This window comes from Heloderma suspectum, chromosome 2 (genome assembly GCF_057233095.1).
Source record: "Heloderma suspectum isolate Gila_16-S chromosome 2, 16-S_ref, whole genome shotgun sequence".
NCBI lineage: Eukaryota > Metazoa > Chordata > Lepidosauria > Squamata > Helodermatidae > Heloderma > Heloderma suspectum.
This window is the reverse complement of record NC_139459.1, coordinates 201454451-201473952: the sequence shown is the minus strand read 5'-3', so window position 1 is coordinate 201473952 and position 19502 is coordinate 201454451. Positions and strand designations below refer to the sequence as shown.

The following is a 19502-nucleotide window of genomic DNA, read 5'->3' as shown; positions in this document are numbered from 1 at the left end:
AAGCTCCATAGAGTGAGGCTCCCGCTGCTGCCTTGACACTTCAGCTGACAGACTCTGAGGCAAGGCTGTGTTTCTTGTTGCTGGGCACGGTGCCCTCCCCACACATTCTCCAGTGCAAACATGAACACACCCTAGAATCCCTAACTAAGCCGAATCACTGAGGGAGGGAAGAGAAGGACAAAAGCTTTCTTTTTAATCTCAGATTGGGAGAGCTGAAGAGCCGCAGGTAGTGGGGGCAAAAGAAGAAGAGGGCAGCTCTCCCCTGGGGTGAAAACTTGCAGCGTCTGTAGGCTCTTCTTCCACAGCAGATGGGAGGAGTCGGTCAGCACTAGATATCTTGCTCTGGCTCTTCCATGTCACGGAAAGCACTTCGCATACTGTTAAATGCCATAATGAGGAAAAGAGAGAGGCGAAGAAGACCCCAGGGCCAGCTCCAGCTGGACTTCCCCCCACCCCCCAGGGCCAACTACCACCAATTGCCTTGTGGGAAGGATCTGGATGAGTTCTTATTTGTTAATATTGTTTATTGTGATATTATTTTTATGTTACTTGTAAGCCGCCTTACAAGTTACAACCTATAATGAAATACAAGTTAAGCTGCAATAGCAGTAGTCATGGTCCGCGCTAAATTTGTCATAGCCTTTTCTCCCTCCCCCGACCCCAACACCTAAAGTACCAGCTTACCAGTTACCCCTAAGCCCCCCTCCTCTGAAGCTACACTGGGCTTTTTGAGCCCAATATGCTGACTTATGCCCCATTCCATGGTCTTCTCCCACATTTCAACCTCAAGCCTCCCTCCTGCAAACACCCCATCCCTGGATTATCCAGCCAGGCTCTTTAAAGTGTTTCTGCTTATTGGGGGAGGAACAGGAGCGTTATCCTGTAGTGAGAGGCCTATTTGCTGCCACACATTCAGGCCAGGATAACCCTACCACAGCAATGCCAACAACAAAAAGGAGAGATCACATTGAAGCTATTAGGGCTGCAAGATAAAGAATGGGAAAAGATCCATCCCATTGGGCAAGTGGGCAGAAAGGGACACCTACAGGGCCCTTGCCACACATTTAATGCAGTTGCATCACCAAGTTAAGAATTCAGGCATATTTTGATGGGAGTTCCAGGAAAGAGGACATAAAAGAGGACACTTGTCTTGACAAGTGGAGCCATAGCTCAGTAGTAGAGCACATGCCTTGGACGCAGAAGCTCCCAGGTTCAACACCAACATCTCCAGTTAAAGGCTCAGGTAAGTGGTGATGGGAAAGACCTCTGCCCAGGACTCCAGAGAGCCCCTCCCATTCACAGCAGACAACAGTGGACTAGATGCACCAGTGGTCTCATGCAGCATAAGGCAGCTTACTATGTTCATCACCTTTCACCACTGGATCCGTTAGCTCCAAAGTTAAACCCACAACACTAGGTAAGCACTAGAAGGGTTGAAAAAATGGTTCTACAGCAAAACTCTGAGCAATCCAAACTGCTTTCAAGCCCCCATTCCATATTACATTTTTCTGTGAGGTTTTTCTTTCTTTCCCCCCTCTTTTTAAGTGCAAACAAGTCTTGCAAGTACCCTCACCACTACATTGTGAAGTGGGTCATCATTGTGAACACCCCATTTAACTGAGGCCAAGAGATGGAGACTGCTTTCCCAACCCCAGGAACTCACTTCTGACTGTGCTCTATGGCCTCAGTGCTGTCTGTATTCTTGCAACGTTGTTCTCGACATCCTTCACACAGAGAGTAGTTCTCGTACCATTGGCTGCTGGGATCCAGTGCAGATGGGCGGAAGCCACAGTCAGAACAAACGCGGCAGCTCTGGAGGGAGGGAGAGACAGCCATTCAAAATAGGAAAGGGCAGGGTGGGATCTTTCCATGAGTGCCAGATTTTTACCAATTGCCCCAAGATTTTGATCACCAAACTAGGACTGGGTGGTGTGTTGGGGGAGGGGGGCAGGAATTGATGAGGCACTGAGAAATGAATACAAGCTTTCTGCTTATAGAAAGAGCAAGGTTTTTCTCTTTCTTTGGGGGAACCCATTCCAATTGACCGGGTTGGAGAAATCCAGCAATGGGATATTTTATTTATTTACAATATTTGTATACCACTCCACATCCAAAGATCTCAGAGCAGTGAACAGTGGACAGGATAAAAGAATAAAAACACCATGTTAAAAGAATTAATATAATTTTTAAAAGAAACAAAGTTCTGACAAACCGAAAGCAACACAAGATAATCCAGCAATGGGGATGTGGGACTTTTCCTCATGCAGGCACATCTTATTTTATTTATTTACAATATTTATATACCGCTTCACATCAGAAGATTTCGGAGAACAACACAGTAAAAGAATAAAACAGCAAGTTAAAAGAGTTAAAACATTTTTTTAAAAGACAAACCTCAATAAAGTGGAATTTAACAAACCACGGCTGGTCATGCAAGGAAGGCCTCTTGAAATAACATCTTCAGGAGGCGCCGGAAAGAACACAATGTTGGCGCTTGCCTAAAGGCAGGGTATTCCACAGGAAGGGGGCCACCACACGGAAGGCTCTTCTCCTGGTGGACTCCAACTGGGCCATGGTCCATGTGGAACCACCAGGAACATGCCCTCTGATGACCTCAGTGACCGGGCAGGTTGGTAAAGAAGGAGGCGCTCTCTCAGATATCCTGGTCCCAAGTTGTTTAGGGCTTTGTACACTAGTACTAATAACTTAAACCTGGCTCAGTAGCGAATAGGCAGCCAGTGCAGTTCCCTCATCAGAGGAGTTACACGCTGAAAAGGGGCAGCTCCCAACAACAGCCGAGCTGCTGCATTCTGCACTTTCTCCAACTTCTGGAGCAACCTTGAGAGCAGCCCCACATAGAGCGCATTGCAGTAGTCCAGTCTTGAGGTTACTAGTGCCTGTACCTAGGGATGTACAGATCCCCCACCATCCGTTCCGGTGGGGAATCCGGGGGGGGGAGGTGATCCGTTCCTCACCCCGGAATCCTCGTGGAGCGGCTCCGCAGAGCCGAGGGCCACCCCATTCCGCCATCCGCATGCCCCGGATTTCCCCGTTTTTTTTCGGCTCCCCAAACTTACGTAAATAATTCCGTAAGTACCGCCGAAAAATCCTTTTCGCACGCCTGCCATTGGTCTCCATAAGCCTTGGGTCACAGGGAAAATGTCTATTTATTTTCGTTAAAAGGGTAAAGCCCTTCATGGGGATTCCCCACGTAACTTCTGGTCACCTGACCTCACCGGACCTGTCCTGACCTCACCTCACCGAACCTGACCTCACCAGACCTGACCACCTGACCTGACCTCCACAGACAATAAACAGAAAAGATGGAGGATTTCCATGGACTTCACGACTCAGCCCCAGTGAAAGAAAGCCTCAGGTCACAGGGAAAATGCCTATATCATAAAAAGGGTAAAGCTGTTCACGTTCTTCTTCCATTTTTGATTTATGGATTTCTTTTCGCAATTATTTTCGTAAAATCCGCCATTCGGTGGACAGAATAAAAATGAGTCCGCGTGAGCTCCGGTCCGGGTCGACTGGGCCGCCCCGTTCCGAGGAGGATTCCACAGACCGGTTTTGTCAGAATTCGATCCCATTTAAAATTCGTGCAGAATTCTCTGACATCCCTACCTGTACCACTGGTAGTATTTTGCACCAGAATGGGGGTGGATAACTTGTGGCCCTCCAGACGTTTTGGCCTACAACTCCCATCATACCTCACCATTGACTATGCTGGCTAGGGCTGATGGGAATTATAGGCAACTGGAGTGCCACAAGTTGCCCACCTCTGTACTAGAAGAATTCATTTCAAATTATATTAACCAAGAGGGTCGTATTTTCTTCTGGTGCAAAATAATACCAGATGTGCTTACATGAAGGAAAGCCCCCATGCCCCCATTTCTGGGTTACCTTAACCCAGTCAACTGGAATGGGCTTCCCCAGATAAAATGGGCATATTTGCCTAAGAATTATTATGTAAATTATGAACACTTAATTTACATAAGCACACAATATTTGAATTTTTGCAGAATTTGCATTTGCGCCCACCACCCCAGGGTTATGGTAAAAAGAAAGATATGGGTAACTGATGGATGCCTTGAGCAAGAGCACAAGATACCCAACATAAGGTACAGGAGTCCCACTGTTCAAACAGCACAGCCTTTTATATATATTGCCAAAATGGTTTCTAACACACCTATGCTGTGATAAAAAGGAGAGAAACTTGCTTAAAAAGACATCTGGAAGTCTCAAAATCCTGCTCCTGTAACCCAACTCTTCCCCAGAGTCCACAGTTCTAAGCACTTTGAATGTGATAGACTCTGATTTTGTCAAGAGGGGAATCAGTTATCTTCAGGCTCAAGATGATGATTCATGAAGCGGGGAGGGGGTGGTAGGTACACTGCCTCACCTATACAAAAGATTTGGGCCACCTTTCAAAACAAAAGGGTTTTAACATTTGAAACATAAAAGCTCCTGTTTGAAGAATGAGGAGAATTTCTAGGTTTTTAATTGGTAGTGACTGGTGCCCCCAAAAGTAATATTGCCTAGAACTCTACCCAAATGACTTTCCCAGTCAAAATTTCCCTGGCTCCCGATCATTCTTACCCCAGTCATACTTAAAAGGATACTGAAAAATATCCCCCTTTAGATACTGCAGACCTGGTCAGATGTGAGGAGGAGATTGCATTCATCTGCTTCTTGGTTTAAGCTAACCAGGGTTGATCATTATGGTAACTGGCTAGTGTGAACTACAGTTGGTTGCCACAAGCCAGCATTATAAACTACAGTTAGATCCTGGCTTGTTTCAATAAACGATAGACAAGACTAACCAACATTTGTTCTTTTTGGACAAAACAATAAACCATGGTTATTTGAAAAGAGGAAGTAGGTGCTTCCAATCTCCTCCACGCCACGCCAGAGGAGGAGAGGGTAGGGGAGTGCACAAGTCAAAAGCTCATTCACACAGTATAGTTCAATGTTACATCTGAAACAGGCCATGACTGTTTCAGCATAGCAGGGGGGTAAATATGTTAACTTAAAAGTAAGATAGTTATTTAAGGAAGTTGTTTGTAACAGGTTAAAGCTTCTGGCATACCTCTATATATGGAAGGACAGGGCAGGGAAAATTCTTGCCCATAGATGGGGCTAGGTGCATTCTGTTGAAGAGATACACCAATATGGAATCCAGCACCCTGAAAAATCTTTTCTTAAGCAAGTTTCTAGCCCTTAAGCACTGTCTCCAAAGCCAGAGGGGAGGCTGAACAGGATTTCCATTGGCTAGAAACAAGCCTTCAGCTATGAACATCTCTTTGTCCTGCCCCTTGTCCAACATCTCCTTGCCCCTGCCCCCTATCTGTTCAGGATAGATTTTTTTAAGGATCACAACTTGGGTTACCTTAGCATACAGTTTTAAGCTTTTCAGCTCAGATTTGCACACAAGCGGGGCTTACTTTGCACTTCCAGGAGTCTGTGGGGAGGCTCTCGATGGCTGGCTTCAAGCAGTAGGTGTGGTAGCATTTTTCACAAGCTTCACACACCAACATCCTGCTGTCCTCACCAGACATCCTGAAAGAGAGAGACACATCACTGGGCTCCTGGCAAATTCTCCCCCGTCAGACCCCTCTGACATACTCAGCATCGGCCCGTTCCTTCCCCACCTCCAAGGGAACTGCTGCCTCACCTGCAGGTTTGGCAGACTTTGCATTCGTGACACTGCCAGCCCGAGCGTTTGCGTGGCGTCACTGTGATTTCCAAACAGGACCCATGGTAGTGCAGACCACAACTAGTGCAGAAGAGTAGATCGCGCAGCTCCCCTGCTGCATCACACACCATGCAGCGCGAGTCCTCTGTGGAAAGAAGGGCACACTGGGACCAAAGCCACCAAGTCATCCCCCATTAGCCTTGAGTCCTCCATCTGCAGCCAGATCCAGACACAAACACAAAGGACCTCCCTTCTCCTGCTCTCCCACCCAAGAAGTAAAACTTTGGAAACCCTGTTCTCAAGCCCCTGATGCTCTACCCATTAGAGATCACTTCCCACTTAGGTCCATGCTGTTCAGAGAACCACTGGGACAGAATGGCCCCATTCGAATTCCAGCAGGCCACAAGTCAAACCTTTGCACCACCAGCTGCCCTTGGCATCCGGCCAACACTTACCCATCTGTACAGCCTGGTCTAGGTGCTCCGGACACAGGAGCTTCAAGCTCCTCATGGACTGGAAGCAGCCACTAGCCGCTGCACAGGGGAAGTGATAGTGGCGCTGGCACCCCTCCGCGTGGCACGCAATGGTAGCACCCCGCCTGTTACAGTGTTCACATTTCTGAAAGAAGCGAGAAACAGATCACAAGTCCAGAGAGGAAAAGTGGGCCAGAAACGCTGAATACCCAGTGCTGAGATACAGCTTCTACTAGAGATGGGCACAGACATTTAGATAGGGGCTGAGGTACAGGATGAGAGACCGCTTATTCCATTCTGGCAAATGCCTGCAGGATCTAGACAGTGGCACTGAGCCACCCAGTCTTCAAGGTCTCCAAAGCTGAAATCCACATCAGCCTGGCAAGTTGCCTGCAACAGCAACCCACTGAAATGGAAGTCTCTTGCCCTGCTATCCAGTCTCCAGCTTGTATCAAAGCGGGAGCAAGTATAATGTAGACATACAATCTAATAATCTTGCAAACCATTCCTGGGCTCTTTATTGTTCCCAGGTGTGCCATTTTTCAAGTCTTTATTCACTGCAAAAGGAAACCGAATACCCTGTTGGCAAAGTCTTTGGAGCATGATATTAGAAAAACAAAGTTAAGAAATCCAGGATATTGTTATTGGAATGAAAGCTACAAATTCGAAAAACTGGATTCATCTACCTAATGTGTATGTGTTACAACACAATCCAGTTTCAGGACATCTTCTTAAAAGGGCAGGAGAGGGGAGAGACTTCACATATTTGTACCCAATTTGTTGTAGAGTAGGAAAGGGGTGAGGGGCCAGCGAAGACTGGTTTGGTCCTTGCAGGAAAGTGTGCCTGTAGGAAAGGCTGGAAGTGTCAACAGGAGGAATTGGTAGCTGTGCTGCATGAAGCTCCTTGCAATAATCACTTGATTCCCAATACTTTCTCTCAAGTCTCCACCTATGTGGCCAACATGGCTAATGCAGTTTGTTCTCTGCAATGATGTCATACCCTGCAACTTAAACTTATTTTGGCAAAGTCCATCAACATGCATTAGGGGGTAAGGAATTCACTCTGGTCCCCTTCCCAGCCAACCCGGTGTGTCTCTGTGTGGGGCTGGGTGGGTGGGGTGAACAGAACCCATGGGTGTTCCAGAAACCAAGTTAAATTCCTTATTCCTAACATATTTAGGGCCTATATCAGGACATAACTAAGGGTTAGAAAATGCATTTCAAGATGGTAGATGGTATTTCTCAAGTTTCAAGGCTATACTTCATGCTCCACAATGCAAGCGAATCCTAGAGATTCATCCAGGATATTGCTCTGCGGCAGCCTTCCCTGTCTTGGTGCTCTCCAGATGTTTTGGCCTGCAACTCCCATCAGCCCCAGCCGACATGGCTATGGTCAGGGATCCTGGGAGTTGTAGTTCAAAACATCTGGAGGGCAGCAGAGTGGGGAAGGCTGCTCTGTGGGGAACTGTGCTAGTCTGCCCCACAATAGCTAGGAAGGACCCCATCTCTCTCTCCCTGTACAGCTGACCCTGACAGACCTGTGCAATCCCTGAGATGACCGCTTTGTTCACAAGGCTCAACCATGACCCTTCTGCACGCAAGTCTCCAGCTGACCACACCACACACCAGTGATGAGCCCAAAAGTGCCCTGGAAGAAAAGGAAGAGGAATCAGTAACAAGGAAAGCAAAGGAAACCTTAGATGGGGCACAGGGTATTCAGTTGAGGAAGGAGACAGATGGCTTAGTGTGGCTGGCAGACTAGGGAATTCAGGAGGTGCAATGTGGTATAACCGAGGAGGAGGAATAGCATAATTCCAGGATCTACTGGTGGATCTCTCGGGATTTGCAGTAGATCAGCAAGTGTTTCTGACTCCCAACTGTTCAACAACAGCAACAAAAAGCCCTCACCCCCAGAGTGCGTGCGCAAGCACACCGTTTTCCAAATTAGGCTGCTGAAATAAAGAAAGCTTGGGGGAAATCCAGAAGTGGATTTGTGTGTAACGGGACAAAGAGCTCAGTTCTGGGACTGAAAAAAAGACTCCTGGGGCTGAGCATGTGCTCAGAGTCATCCTATTCTTGTATGTATGCTCCTGGGCAACTATTTTGCACCTGGGCCTAACTAGTGTGTGTGTGTGTGTGTGTGTGTGTGTGCGTGCGCGCGCACGTGCGCATACACATACTTGGGATTTTTTGTTAAAGAATAGATCCTGCAAACCTGGTCTGCCCTCCCCTCCCCAAGGTTTATCCTAACTTGAGCCTTCATGATGAAAGATGGCACATATAGATAAATAAGGACCCAGCCAGCTTTGAGGATTCCTAACCTCTAGTTTATCTATTTATTTATTAAGTCAATCAATCAATATGCCACTTTCCATATCTACAAAGTATCTCTAAGCAGTTTACAAAATCAAAAAGTAAAATCCATCATAGTAAATACCAACAATGCTGCATAAGGAAGCCAGAAAAGGCACAGACATGAGGGAGCCTTGGCTGGGGCGTAAGGGGGCCAAGGGTTAGAACTGAGGCACCACAGGGAATGTGACAAGCCAGGCTCCCAAGCCATACCACTCACCTGTTGGCTCAAACACCTCTCGAGCTGACACACCCTCTGCAAAGCCAATCAGGGTCAGGTCATCACTTCCAGTCTCCGTTGAGCCAGGCTGCTTCCCTCCCTGTGGGTCGGAAAGATCTTCTGCCCAACCAGGTGCAGGATCAAAACGCAACAGCTCTCGCTGCCCAAGCAGGCTAAACGTGCTGCAGTTACAGAATGCACAGCGTTTGTGTGGGAAGCTGGAGGGGGATGGGGGAGAGAGGAAAAAGAGCTCGTTACTGCAAGGGACAGGTACATCTCTGCAATCCACTAGAATGGCCACATCCAAAACACCGACCCTTCTCGAGGGCAGCTGTTATGGTCTAGATGTTAAGGGGGATTTCCCAAATCCCTATGGCACCTCAGCGCTTTGATCCTCTAATGCCCTGAGTGCAGCCATGCTATACTCTCCTTATGCATGCAATGCCAGGCGTAGCTAAGAAGTTGGGTGCAGGCATGATGCCTCCCCCCCGTTCCCAGTTGAAAGCTTTTGCTCCATTATTAAGTGGCTTTAGGCCAGTCACGCAAGCTACGTTACCTCACAGGTAACAAGCAAGACATGAAGCCAAGAGGCATGAACTCACTGAATGGGTTTAGAAAGACTGCAAGGAGCTGTGATGATCCAATTAAAAAACAACATCGCCTTAAGAAGCCATAGTATTTTAATAACTTTCTTAGGACCATCCAAAACGTCACAAAGTCATGAACAAGGCTTTTGAGTTCTCCACAATTCTGCATCAGGCCACATTTCTTCAGAAAGCCACATTCCTCGGTCCCACCCCCTCGCCACTTCTGTAACATAGGGGGTAATCGCACCGACCCACCTGACACAAAATGAGATGCTCTGAACCCTTAGAAAAAGCACTGGGCACAATGTGTTTGGGGGCTTGGTAGTGTGGATGGGTGCAAAAATGCTAGCCCCTGCACTGGAACAGGCCCGTTTATCATAGCGGGTTTCTATTAGATTGTGAGCCTGCAGACAGAGACTGTCTTATCCTTTAATCTCTCTACAGTGCTTAGAGAATGTTATGTGCTGTATACGTATTATACAGAAGAAGCTATTCTTAATAGTTTATTATTTGCAATATAAAACAATTTAATAGTAATATTTAAATACATATAATTTTATGAAAATGAATGTATAATTTAATATTTTAACAATCATTTAATAATGATGATAATAATTTGATGAAGGATGGATAAGAATTATGGGCTGTGATCCAGGAAAGGGCAAGCCCAACTGGATCCAGCATAATCAGAGGATGCCAACCACTGCACGATCCAGGTGGCTTGAGTGTGCCACTCTGGCTAGCTTCCTCCTCTTGCCATCCAACCCCATACATACAGGAGCCCCAGGAGGACACTACTCCAGCTTGATACTCAACCATGAGCAACTTCACACCCCGCTCAGGGCTACAGAAGGTCTCCAATTGCTGCACTGCACCTTGGCGAACAACAGGAGCCCTGGCACGGGACAGTTTCACATGGCTCCTGGAAACCTGATGCAGGTGGCATGCATACCTAGCCCCCCGGGGCTTTTGTTATGCAAGAAGAGACCTCTGCACCCAGCTTTCTGTACAAAAAAGAAGGGTAGCACTGGGAGAGGAGGTTTCGGACCTGTGGCCACTCACTTGTGGGGTGCCACAGGGTTCCATCCTCTCCCCGATGCTGTTTAACATCTATGTGAAGCCGCTGGGGTCTATCATCAGGAGGTTTGGGGTGCAGTGTCATCAATATGCGGATGACACGCAGCTCTACCTCTCATTCAAATCTTCAACAAGGTTGACTGTAGAATCCCTGTCCAAATGTCTGGAGACGGTGAGTGGCTGGATGGGGAGGAATAAGCTGAAGCTGAACCCTGACAAGACCAAGGTACTTTTGGTGGGAGACAAGAGGAGGCTGGGGGATGTTGACCTGGTGTTGAATGGGGTACGGCTACCCTTGAAAGACCAGGTCTGCAGCCTGGGGGTCATTTTGGACTCCCAGCTGTCCATGGAGGCTCAGGTGCCAGCTGTGAGCCAGACAGCGCTGTATCAACTCCATCTGATATGGCCGCTGCGCCCCTTCCTTACCGACCATCTGCTCCCATCGGTAGTACATGCACTGGTCTCCTCTCGTTTAGACTACTGTAATGCGCTCTACGTGGGGTTACCCTTGAAGACGGTTCGGAAGCTACACCTGGTACAGAACGCGGCGGCTCGCCTGATTAAAGGCAGCCGCCAGCAAGATCACATCACTCCAGTGCTGAAGGAGTTGCAGTGACTACCAGTTGTTTTCCGGGCCAAATTCAAGGTGTTGGTTTTGACCTTTAAAACCCTACATGGTTCCGGCCCAGCCTATCTTAAGGAGTGCCTCCAGCGACACCAGACAGGCCGCTTAACAAGATCAGCCTCGGATGGCCTTCTCTCTGTCCCATCAGCCAGGACAGCTAGACTGGTGAGGACAAGGGAGAGGGCCTTTTCTGTGGTGGACCCCACTCTGTGGAACTCCCTCCCTAAGGAACTCCATCTTGCCCCCTCTTTAATGAGCTTCCGCCGTGCATTAAAAACGTGGTTGTTCAGGCAGGCATTTGGGGTGGGTTAGGGTATTTGAGAAAATGTTTTTACTGTAGAATTGTATTGTTTTAAACTGTTTTATTATATGTCGTACATCGCCCAGAGTGGCTGGGTGACCATTCAGATGGGCGATTAATAAATTTAATTAATAAATAAATAATAAAAAGGGGGCTGGATTGTGCCCTATCTTTATTCTACTACCCTCTGCTTTCAGATCCAGATTCCTCATGTAGCTCCTGTCAAACCCTTTCCCAGATTTCTCCACCACAGTTCCATCTGCACCATTTTTTCAACCTTTATCAATGTAAGCCTCCTTATTCAAGAAGAAGAAGAAGAAGAAGTAGTTGTTAAAATTCTGTCATCTGTCAGGGATGCTTTGTCTTGGATTCCTGCAGTGAGCAAGGGGTTGGACTCGATGGTCTTATAGGCCCCTTCCAACCCCAGTATTCTATGATTCTATGAAAGTTCTCTTCAAAGGTAAGGGAAACAAAACTGAGGCAGCTCAGCAACTGAAACCTTATTGTGGTGATGGGGGGACTAAAAGTGGGGGAAGAGAAAGAGCAGGACTACTTGATCACTGCAAGCCAAGAGAGGAACATCTAAAAGCTGAAGAAAAACAGCAGTAAAAGGCTTTTCCTGTTCGCTGTCAGCACTACCGTCCAACGGAACCTGAGGTGAAGAGCTTTTGCTCCCGAAGCAACTACCTGTGCCTCTTGAGGGAGGCCCGCTGTCAGGAGCGCCCTAGCTGCCTCTTGCAGTCCCCTCCAATAGCCAACTCAGGACACAGATGACGAGGATTCTTTCCAAGGCTTTATTCCTTTATGACTCTTACAGATACTAATAGCTAGCGACTAAGCAAGGAACTGCACTGGAGATAGATAGCAGAGTAGCCTAAGCTCCAGGTAAGGCAGCTAGTCCCCATTTGAAGGAGAACCGTGGGAAGACTCTGAACTTATGGGCTATGGAGAGATCTTCCCTCTTACCCTTGGGTCCTCAGGACACAACCGTTGTTTGAGCGCCAAACGAGCGGAGCGCCTCCTTTCGGCGCCCTCCATCTGTCGCCTCGCCCTGCGTCTGCGCCGAGCATCCAGCAAGCCCCCTCCAGCGCTCTCTCACTGCCAGGGTCACTATCTCTCTCAGGAATGCTGGCAGGAGGAATCTCTGCTGGCTGCTGTGCTTGTGAGAGATGAGCGAGCTCCTCTCCCACGGATTGCTGTTCCTCCTCAGAATCAGAACAGCTCTGGGGCTCTATGGGCTCAGTTTCCACCCTGACATCTCCTTTCCATTTTTACAACAGAATCCATAGTACAGAATCTCTCCCCACCACAGTCCTCCCATCCAGAGTTATTGATTCCCTCCTTCCCCCTCCACGAGCCCCACTCAGACTCCAGAAGTGAGCCTAAAAATTTCTCACCTCCAGGTCTGGGGTGGTTCCACTTTCACTTCCTCTTCTTCCAGTGCCTCCTTCAGAGGGCCCTCTTCTGGCGGCTTCAGAGGATCAGCTTCCACACTGCCCTGCTCCTCTGAGGACACAATTCCATCTGCTGCTGCAAGAGGGTACCTGTCAAGACCTGAGCGTGGCAACTGGGAGCAGGGCCCATCACTTGTGCCACGTTCCCTGCTCTGAGGAACTCACCAAGGGGAGAACTACGTGTTACAAAGAACATGGGGCTATCATCCCAAAAAGGGCAGCACATGTTGAATTCCCCCCTCTATAACATTTATCCTGACATGATTATGATGGGCATTTCCCCACCTCCTAACAGTGGAACCAAAGACAGGGAGCAGAGGTAGGGCTACATGCATTGTAAAGATGTCAGGACACAGGCCCAGTTGAACTACACATTAGAGAAGGGGAGGGACAACTCAACAAGGTGCTCCCAAGTTCCACAGCAGCCCCATGTCCTTTGTAAGCTCTAGTTCAGGGGTGCGCAGCTTCAGGAGGTCTGGAGACCACCTTCACCCCTGGACCCCACCACCACCACGAGCCACACTCCTGCTAATGCACTGCTGAAATTCAGTGGCAAACCACTACAAAAGTTTAAAAAGGACAAATTTAGCTTGTTTCCAAGCTAAGCTTGTCTTTTTTAAGCCTCCACAGCAGGGCGTGGCAGCATCTGACAGGGCAGCGGCAGATGCACCAGAGGACAGAGGGGCACATATGGCCCACATGTTGCCCGCCACTGCTCTAGTTTCTCACTAAGTTGCAGAGGAGGAGGAAACTAGGCAGTGGGCATGCTAACACATTTAATTCTGGAAAGCTGCATTCTGGAAAGCAGAGGGGAACTCTTCAGATATCCTGTCATGACTACAGAAAATGAGACCCGCATGAAGGCAAAAGTAGGGTAATATATTCCTCTACCAATGTATTCATTCATTCATTCATTCATCCATCCATCCATTCATGTGGGTGGGTGTATGTATCCTTGATCACTGGCCATCCTGGGTGGGGCTGATGGGAATTATAGTCCAAAATATCTGGAGGGCACCATATTGGGAAACACTGCTCGGTGGCATGTATGTGCACTCTCTCGCGCGCACTCTCTCTACACACACACACACAAACATATATGAGTGAGAGACAGCACATGTACAATGATCAGACATGATGTGAGTTGCGGTCCAAAACATCTGGAGGGCACCAGGTTGGGGAAGGCTGCCCTAGAGTAAGCCCACACATAAGTAACCAAAGCTGTTCATCTTTAGCCACAAGTGGGGCCATAGAACCAGTAACAGACATTGCTCCCTGCATTCCTTCCCAGTTCTAACCCACTCTTTTCAATGAGAGAGACACAAGTCTTTGCTTCAGGGCCTTAAAGCCAACCACCTGCAACACTTTCTGTGGAGCAGCCACTTTGCATGTTTGAAATTAGGCCAAACAGTCTATGTGCAATGCTGTTGCCTAGAAATGGGGAGAATGTGGCTAGTTCAGAGGTACTGCTTCTTGTGTTCCTACTGTACATCATGGAAACTCCTGCAGCTAATTCCTCCTCTTCAAAAATCAAGATATAGAATAGTTTAAGCATGTTTCTCCCCAGGAGAAATTATGGGAGGTGAGGTCAAGAGTCCAAAAAGCTACCAGAAATTCTTTACAGAGATCTGGAACACCCAAACCTTTCTAGAGTTATGGTTTTGTGGGAGAGTATCCATCTCCCCAAACTGTAACGTGGAAAGCAGCCGTCCATTAAAATCAGTACTGGACTGAAGATAAAGCAAATCCAACTCCAGTAGCATGGCTGGGCCCATCAACATTACAGATAATCAAGAACCACCAAACCCAAGAACCAGCACAGTTCTACTTGAGCATACACCTTGCAGGAGCGCTCTGTGTCTCTGTCTCTCTCTGCCACGGTCTCTCTCTGCCATCTTTTTAGTGTTAAGGCCTAAAGCAGAAGTTGCTTTTCCTCTACAGTCTAAGAATATGAGCCACCTGCTTCCAGAACACCATCTCCCATCTATTTGGCTATGTCACAAGATGTATCCCCTCCTGCCCGAGACATTCTTCTGCATAGTGCTCAGCCAGAAGAAACATGCAAGGACATATTTCCCCAAATACAAGAACTCCAGGGCAGGAAATGGCAGAGAAGGGCGGGCACTACTATAAGGCAGAGTGAGGCAATTGCTTCAGGCAGCAAGATGTTGGAGGACAGAGCTATGTGTGTGCCATATGGCCTGCCCTGTGCCCCCAAAGCTACCTTGATGCCCTCAAGTACAGTGGAAGAATGGTGTGTGTGCGTGTGTGTGTGAGTGAGAGAGAGAGAGAGACAGACGGACAGACAGACAGAGATCTTGTCCCTTGCCTCAAACAGCAAAATAACTTGGGGCAGCATCCTACACATTTTTTTAAAAATGCTAGCTGCTCACTGCCACATTACTGCATGCAGCTGCCTAGAACTGCTCATCTACTACAATGGCCAAGTCAGGAGCACCTACCTTGTGTGCCTGAGTCTTTGTCCTCACAAGGTGGTTTCTGATCATCCATCCTGTCTACAAGAGACCTAGGGAAGAGAGAAACTACTCATTACTATGGCCTGGTTTGTACACAGTGCTAACCCATGGTTTGCTGCCCAACTCAAGGTTTATCTGCCAGACAATCAAACAAACTGTGGCTTGTTTTCTCAGTCCCTGGGTTGTTTCCCTTCTTCTTTGTCCACTCCTTCCCAGTATCCCAAATGCCATTGTGGTGTTATACTACTGGCACGTAGAATGGCTATTTTTACTGCTTTTGCCTGTTGCCTCTGTACCCTGGTGAAACAACCCATGAACAATTCATGGTTCTGGGTTCACACATAACAACAACCCACAGTTTAAACAACCCAGAGTTCACAACCTAACAACAAACCATGGGTTCTTTTTCTGAATTGTTCGTGATTAACAAGCCATAGTTCATTAGTGCAGCTGGGTTCACACAACACGACAACCCAGAATTGAACAACCCATATCATGATAGCGTTATGTACAAACTTCCCCCTCCATTTGGAATCCGTATCTTTTGCTCTAAGCATCTCACTAGAACGGGGGTTGGCAACTTGTGGCTGTCCAGATGTTTTGTCCTACAACTCCCATCAGCCCTAACCAACTTAGCCAATGGTGAGGGATGATGGGAGTTGTAGGTCAAAATATCTGGAGGGCCAGAAGCTGCCAACTCCTGCACTAGATTTTAGAATTATGCCACATATATAGTGTTGCCGTCAAGCCCAATGCTAAACGCACTCGATGCCAAAAGAAAAACTCCACATTAAAACACATACACAGCCCAAAGTTCTGCACTCAGTCATACAAATTACATTTACATAAGACTTGCTTTGCATGATCTACTCTGCTTCCTGAATAAATAGCTCTAGAGGCAAGCACTGGTGTGTGGGGATACAAGAAGGGGGAGGGCATGAAGGAGGACAGTACAGTCAGTGTGCAGAGTATAGAAGCAGTGGGAGAGCCACAAAAGTGAGGAGGAGGGCACTGGTCACCCTCCTATTGGAAGCTCGGATCAATGGTTCCAGAAGCATTCCTGCCTACACATTGCCAAGCTTTTCTATATATGAAGAGGACTGGAGCCATACTTGAAACAAAATGAAAGGTCCATTTCTCCAGAAGCCAAATTTCAAAGCAGATTCCAAACACGTGCACCAAACTTGCAGGTACGTGGTAAGTGCATGGCCCCTGTATTAAGCTCAGATAGTGTGACACAGGTTAAGTCTGTTTCTCTCTAATCCCGAAAGCCCCGATTTCCAGGAACTTTTCAGTTTCTCTAGCAAATCAGAACAGCAAAATGGCTGCTCCTAACCAAAGAGCAAACTGTGGCAGGGTGGAATCTTACTTTCATAATTGGTGGATTTGCTCTAATACACAAAAAATTTTGGAAATGAATACCAGATCACACATTTATTACAGGGTATTCCATCCCTATACAACTCACAGTAATACTGCTAGACCACCTCAATAAAGACAATACACTAACCCATCTCAAAAGATTTGATTATTTTACTTACAACAGCAGCCTACTTTCAAATAGCTTTATATTGGGGTGGGGGGAACACTCTCCCAGACAGGACAGTATAACAAGATTCTGGACATCCTAATAACCGATAAGTTACCGACTTAATTGAAAATGATGTCAAACTCTAAAAAAAATCCCTGACAATTTCATAGAAAAATGGTTCCTGTTCTTGATATGCATGAACTTTGAAGACCTTGAAAACAACCTCTAAAATTAAATTGCAGAGTTTCTATTAAGCAGTAACCTAAGATAATCACCTGACTATAAGGTACACAGTATGTTTGATACTTTCACAACCAAATGTCAAACGTAAACAAGAATTTGACAACCTCGTAATTTCCATTTTATAAATGTTCTTATTTCCCCACCTGCCCCCTTTAGTAAGTGTTCTCCCAAGCTCAGGGGAGAACACGATAGTACAAATTCAGTGCCATTTGAACGCAACTCTTAAGTCTCCACCTTTTCAGGTGGATTTTAAATACTGTGGGTTTGGGGTGGTGGTGGGGGAACGGGACCAGATTTCTTAGTTACAATTTGCTCCAAGATGTCAGAACAAGGGCATGAAATAAATCCAAGAACAAATACACAGCCTATTTCCCAAAACTGTGAGTCAAACTTTTCAGGGCAAAAGCCCCAAAATTCCTAAACCAACTACAAAAAAACCTTTTTTAAAGACTACCCAAGCTCTGACCCCACTGATACCACAGGATCAAAGACAAAGACAGTCTCTGCTCCGGAGTATGGACGACTGAAAAGCCAAATTGAGCACTTAAGGGGTGGGAGGCGAGAGAAATCATACTATACAGTAGACTCCATTACATCAGTTTTTTCAGTTCCCAGTATCTTCAGGTAAACAAAGATAATAGACTTGGACAACACATCTTGGTTTACCTAGTCCACTTCCTGTCAGCAACAAGAATCACGTCTAAGCATCTTTATGGTGGCAGGGAGGAAGTGTGCACGAACGGGGATACCATTCACTCTCATCTCCAGCAATGGACATGCTTGCACGTATCTTGTTGAAAGAAGCCTTCAAAGATCATCCTGCTATTCCACGTGGAAATGCCAACCTAAATTATTACAGTGAGAAGTTTGTCCAACACACCACTGAAGACCTCCCATGATGAACATTTCCAGCCCTCAACATTTCCAGGCAAAACCATTTCTGGGCTTCCCCACTCTTATATTTACATCACTCTTCCCGACATCCCAGTGTAAGGTCTTTTTTGGCTACAGAGTGAACCCACTATTTCTTGTTGTGTTAAAAGTTTCCCAGGGTATCACACAGATCCCTAAACAGCACAACAATCCATTGAATATATTGAGTTTCCAAATATACGACTACTAGCCTGAAAACAAGAACCACACTCTAGGTCAATGATTCTTGCTGCTTGTCCTTGCTCCATAATGGAATCCAGTTGGGGGGCGGGGGGGACCATTTTCAGCCCAAGAGCCAAATTCCAACCTGGGCAAGATCTTGGGGGCTGCATTCCAACTGTGAGCAGGGTCAAAGGCACGAGTGGGTAAGGTCAGAATGTGATTGTAGATCTTAAGCCTACTAAGAAGTAAGCAGGACAAGGTTTCTGTATGTCTATTCAGAAGTAAGGATGGAATCATCATCAGCATTTTCAAACAGCATCATGAATACAAAGCTTCTGCATGTATACTCACAAGTAAGCATGAGTAGCATGTCTACTCACAAGTAAGCAGGGCATGCTTCTGTAGGACAAGCCTCAGAAATAAGCAGTGAACGCCTCAGAAGCAAGCAGGACTGAATCACTCAGCAGCTTCCTCCCTAGGCCCTCTCCGCTGGAGTAAAGCTCTTATCTCCACTCAGCTGCTGATCAGAGATAAGAGACTTTCCCTACAGGGAAGAGGAGGCAGGCCTGGGGAAGAAGCTGATGGGCTGGATGAGGAACCTCTAACGGCTGCATCTAGCCCATGGGCCAGAGGTTCCCTAGCCCCTTTCTGCTACCCCCTCATCACCACCTCTAAGGCATCCCAAACAGTGACACAGCAAGTCACAACAAGACTGGAATGTCAAGTTTGGGTCTGGTTATCACCAAGCCAAACCTATCTGCAAGCAGTAAACCACTTTTGGGCCACCTCGACCATCAGGCCAAATATAATAAGAGGCTCTTGTTTGGGGGGGCGGGGGGAAAGAGCCAACCTTTAAGAGCAGTGATTCCCAGTGGAACAGCTGGCTTATTAAATAAACAGCAAGAAGCCATCACAGCATTATCTGCAACAGGACTGCCCTAGCAGGTAAAGCAGTATGAGGTCCTTTGGCATTTATACAGACTGACCTCAATTTAAACCTTCAGGGGGGTAGAAAGCAGCAGAATCAGCAAACAATCCTGCAGAGGCTCCCCTGAGAAGAGGCAGCCTTATAATCCACCACACTGGGAAAAAAACGGGGGTGGGAGAGCGCAGGAAAACAAGAAGGTAGCTATATAAATTATAAGCAGAGCCAGGGACCACCATATACGCACCCATGCCAGCAGGTTATGCAACAAATCTAAGAACGGCGCTCTGGATCAGAGGTTAAGCAAAGGTGATTAGAGAAAGGGATACGAGTAGCAACCAGGACCCCTGGAGGCTATTCTCAGCTTTTTGTTCATCCACTTTGGTGCGGTTCATCACAATGTGACAGACACCAAGAGACAGTGTTCAGTGGAAATGTACCAGG

General features: G+C 47.1%; 1 protein-coding gene across 12 annotated transcripts in view; it reads right to left on the bottom strand.

Moving 5' to 3' along the window:
• KMT2D (lysine methyltransferase 2D) overlaps positions 1-19502 on the bottom strand; it is a 125553-nt gene that overhangs the window by 88808 nt on the left and 17243 nt on the right. For 9 of the 12 annotated variants that reach the window (XM_084837330.1, XM_084837340.1, XM_084837339.1 and 6 more), the window contains 8 exons: positions 15250-15314; positions 12731-12863; positions 8744-8961; positions 7710-7819; positions 6154-6316; positions 5678-5843; positions 5448-5562; positions 1664-1812 (listed from right to left, as the gene is read on the bottom strand). In XM_084837330.1, the coding sequence (XP_084693456.1) occupies positions 1664-1812; positions 5448-5562; positions 5678-5843; positions 6154-6316; positions 7710-7819; positions 8744-8961; positions 12731-12863; positions 15250-15298 (1103 nt within the window). In that variant the 5' untranslated portion in view covers positions 15299-15314. Of the gene's footprint in view, positions 1-1663; positions 1813-5447; positions 5563-5677; positions 5844-6153; positions 6317-7709; positions 7820-8743; positions 8962-12730; positions 12864-15249; positions 15315-17704; positions 17884-19502 lie in introns of all 12 variants that reach the window. The other 3 variants (XM_084837337.1, XM_084837338.1, XM_084837334.1) reach the window with 2 other exon arrangements.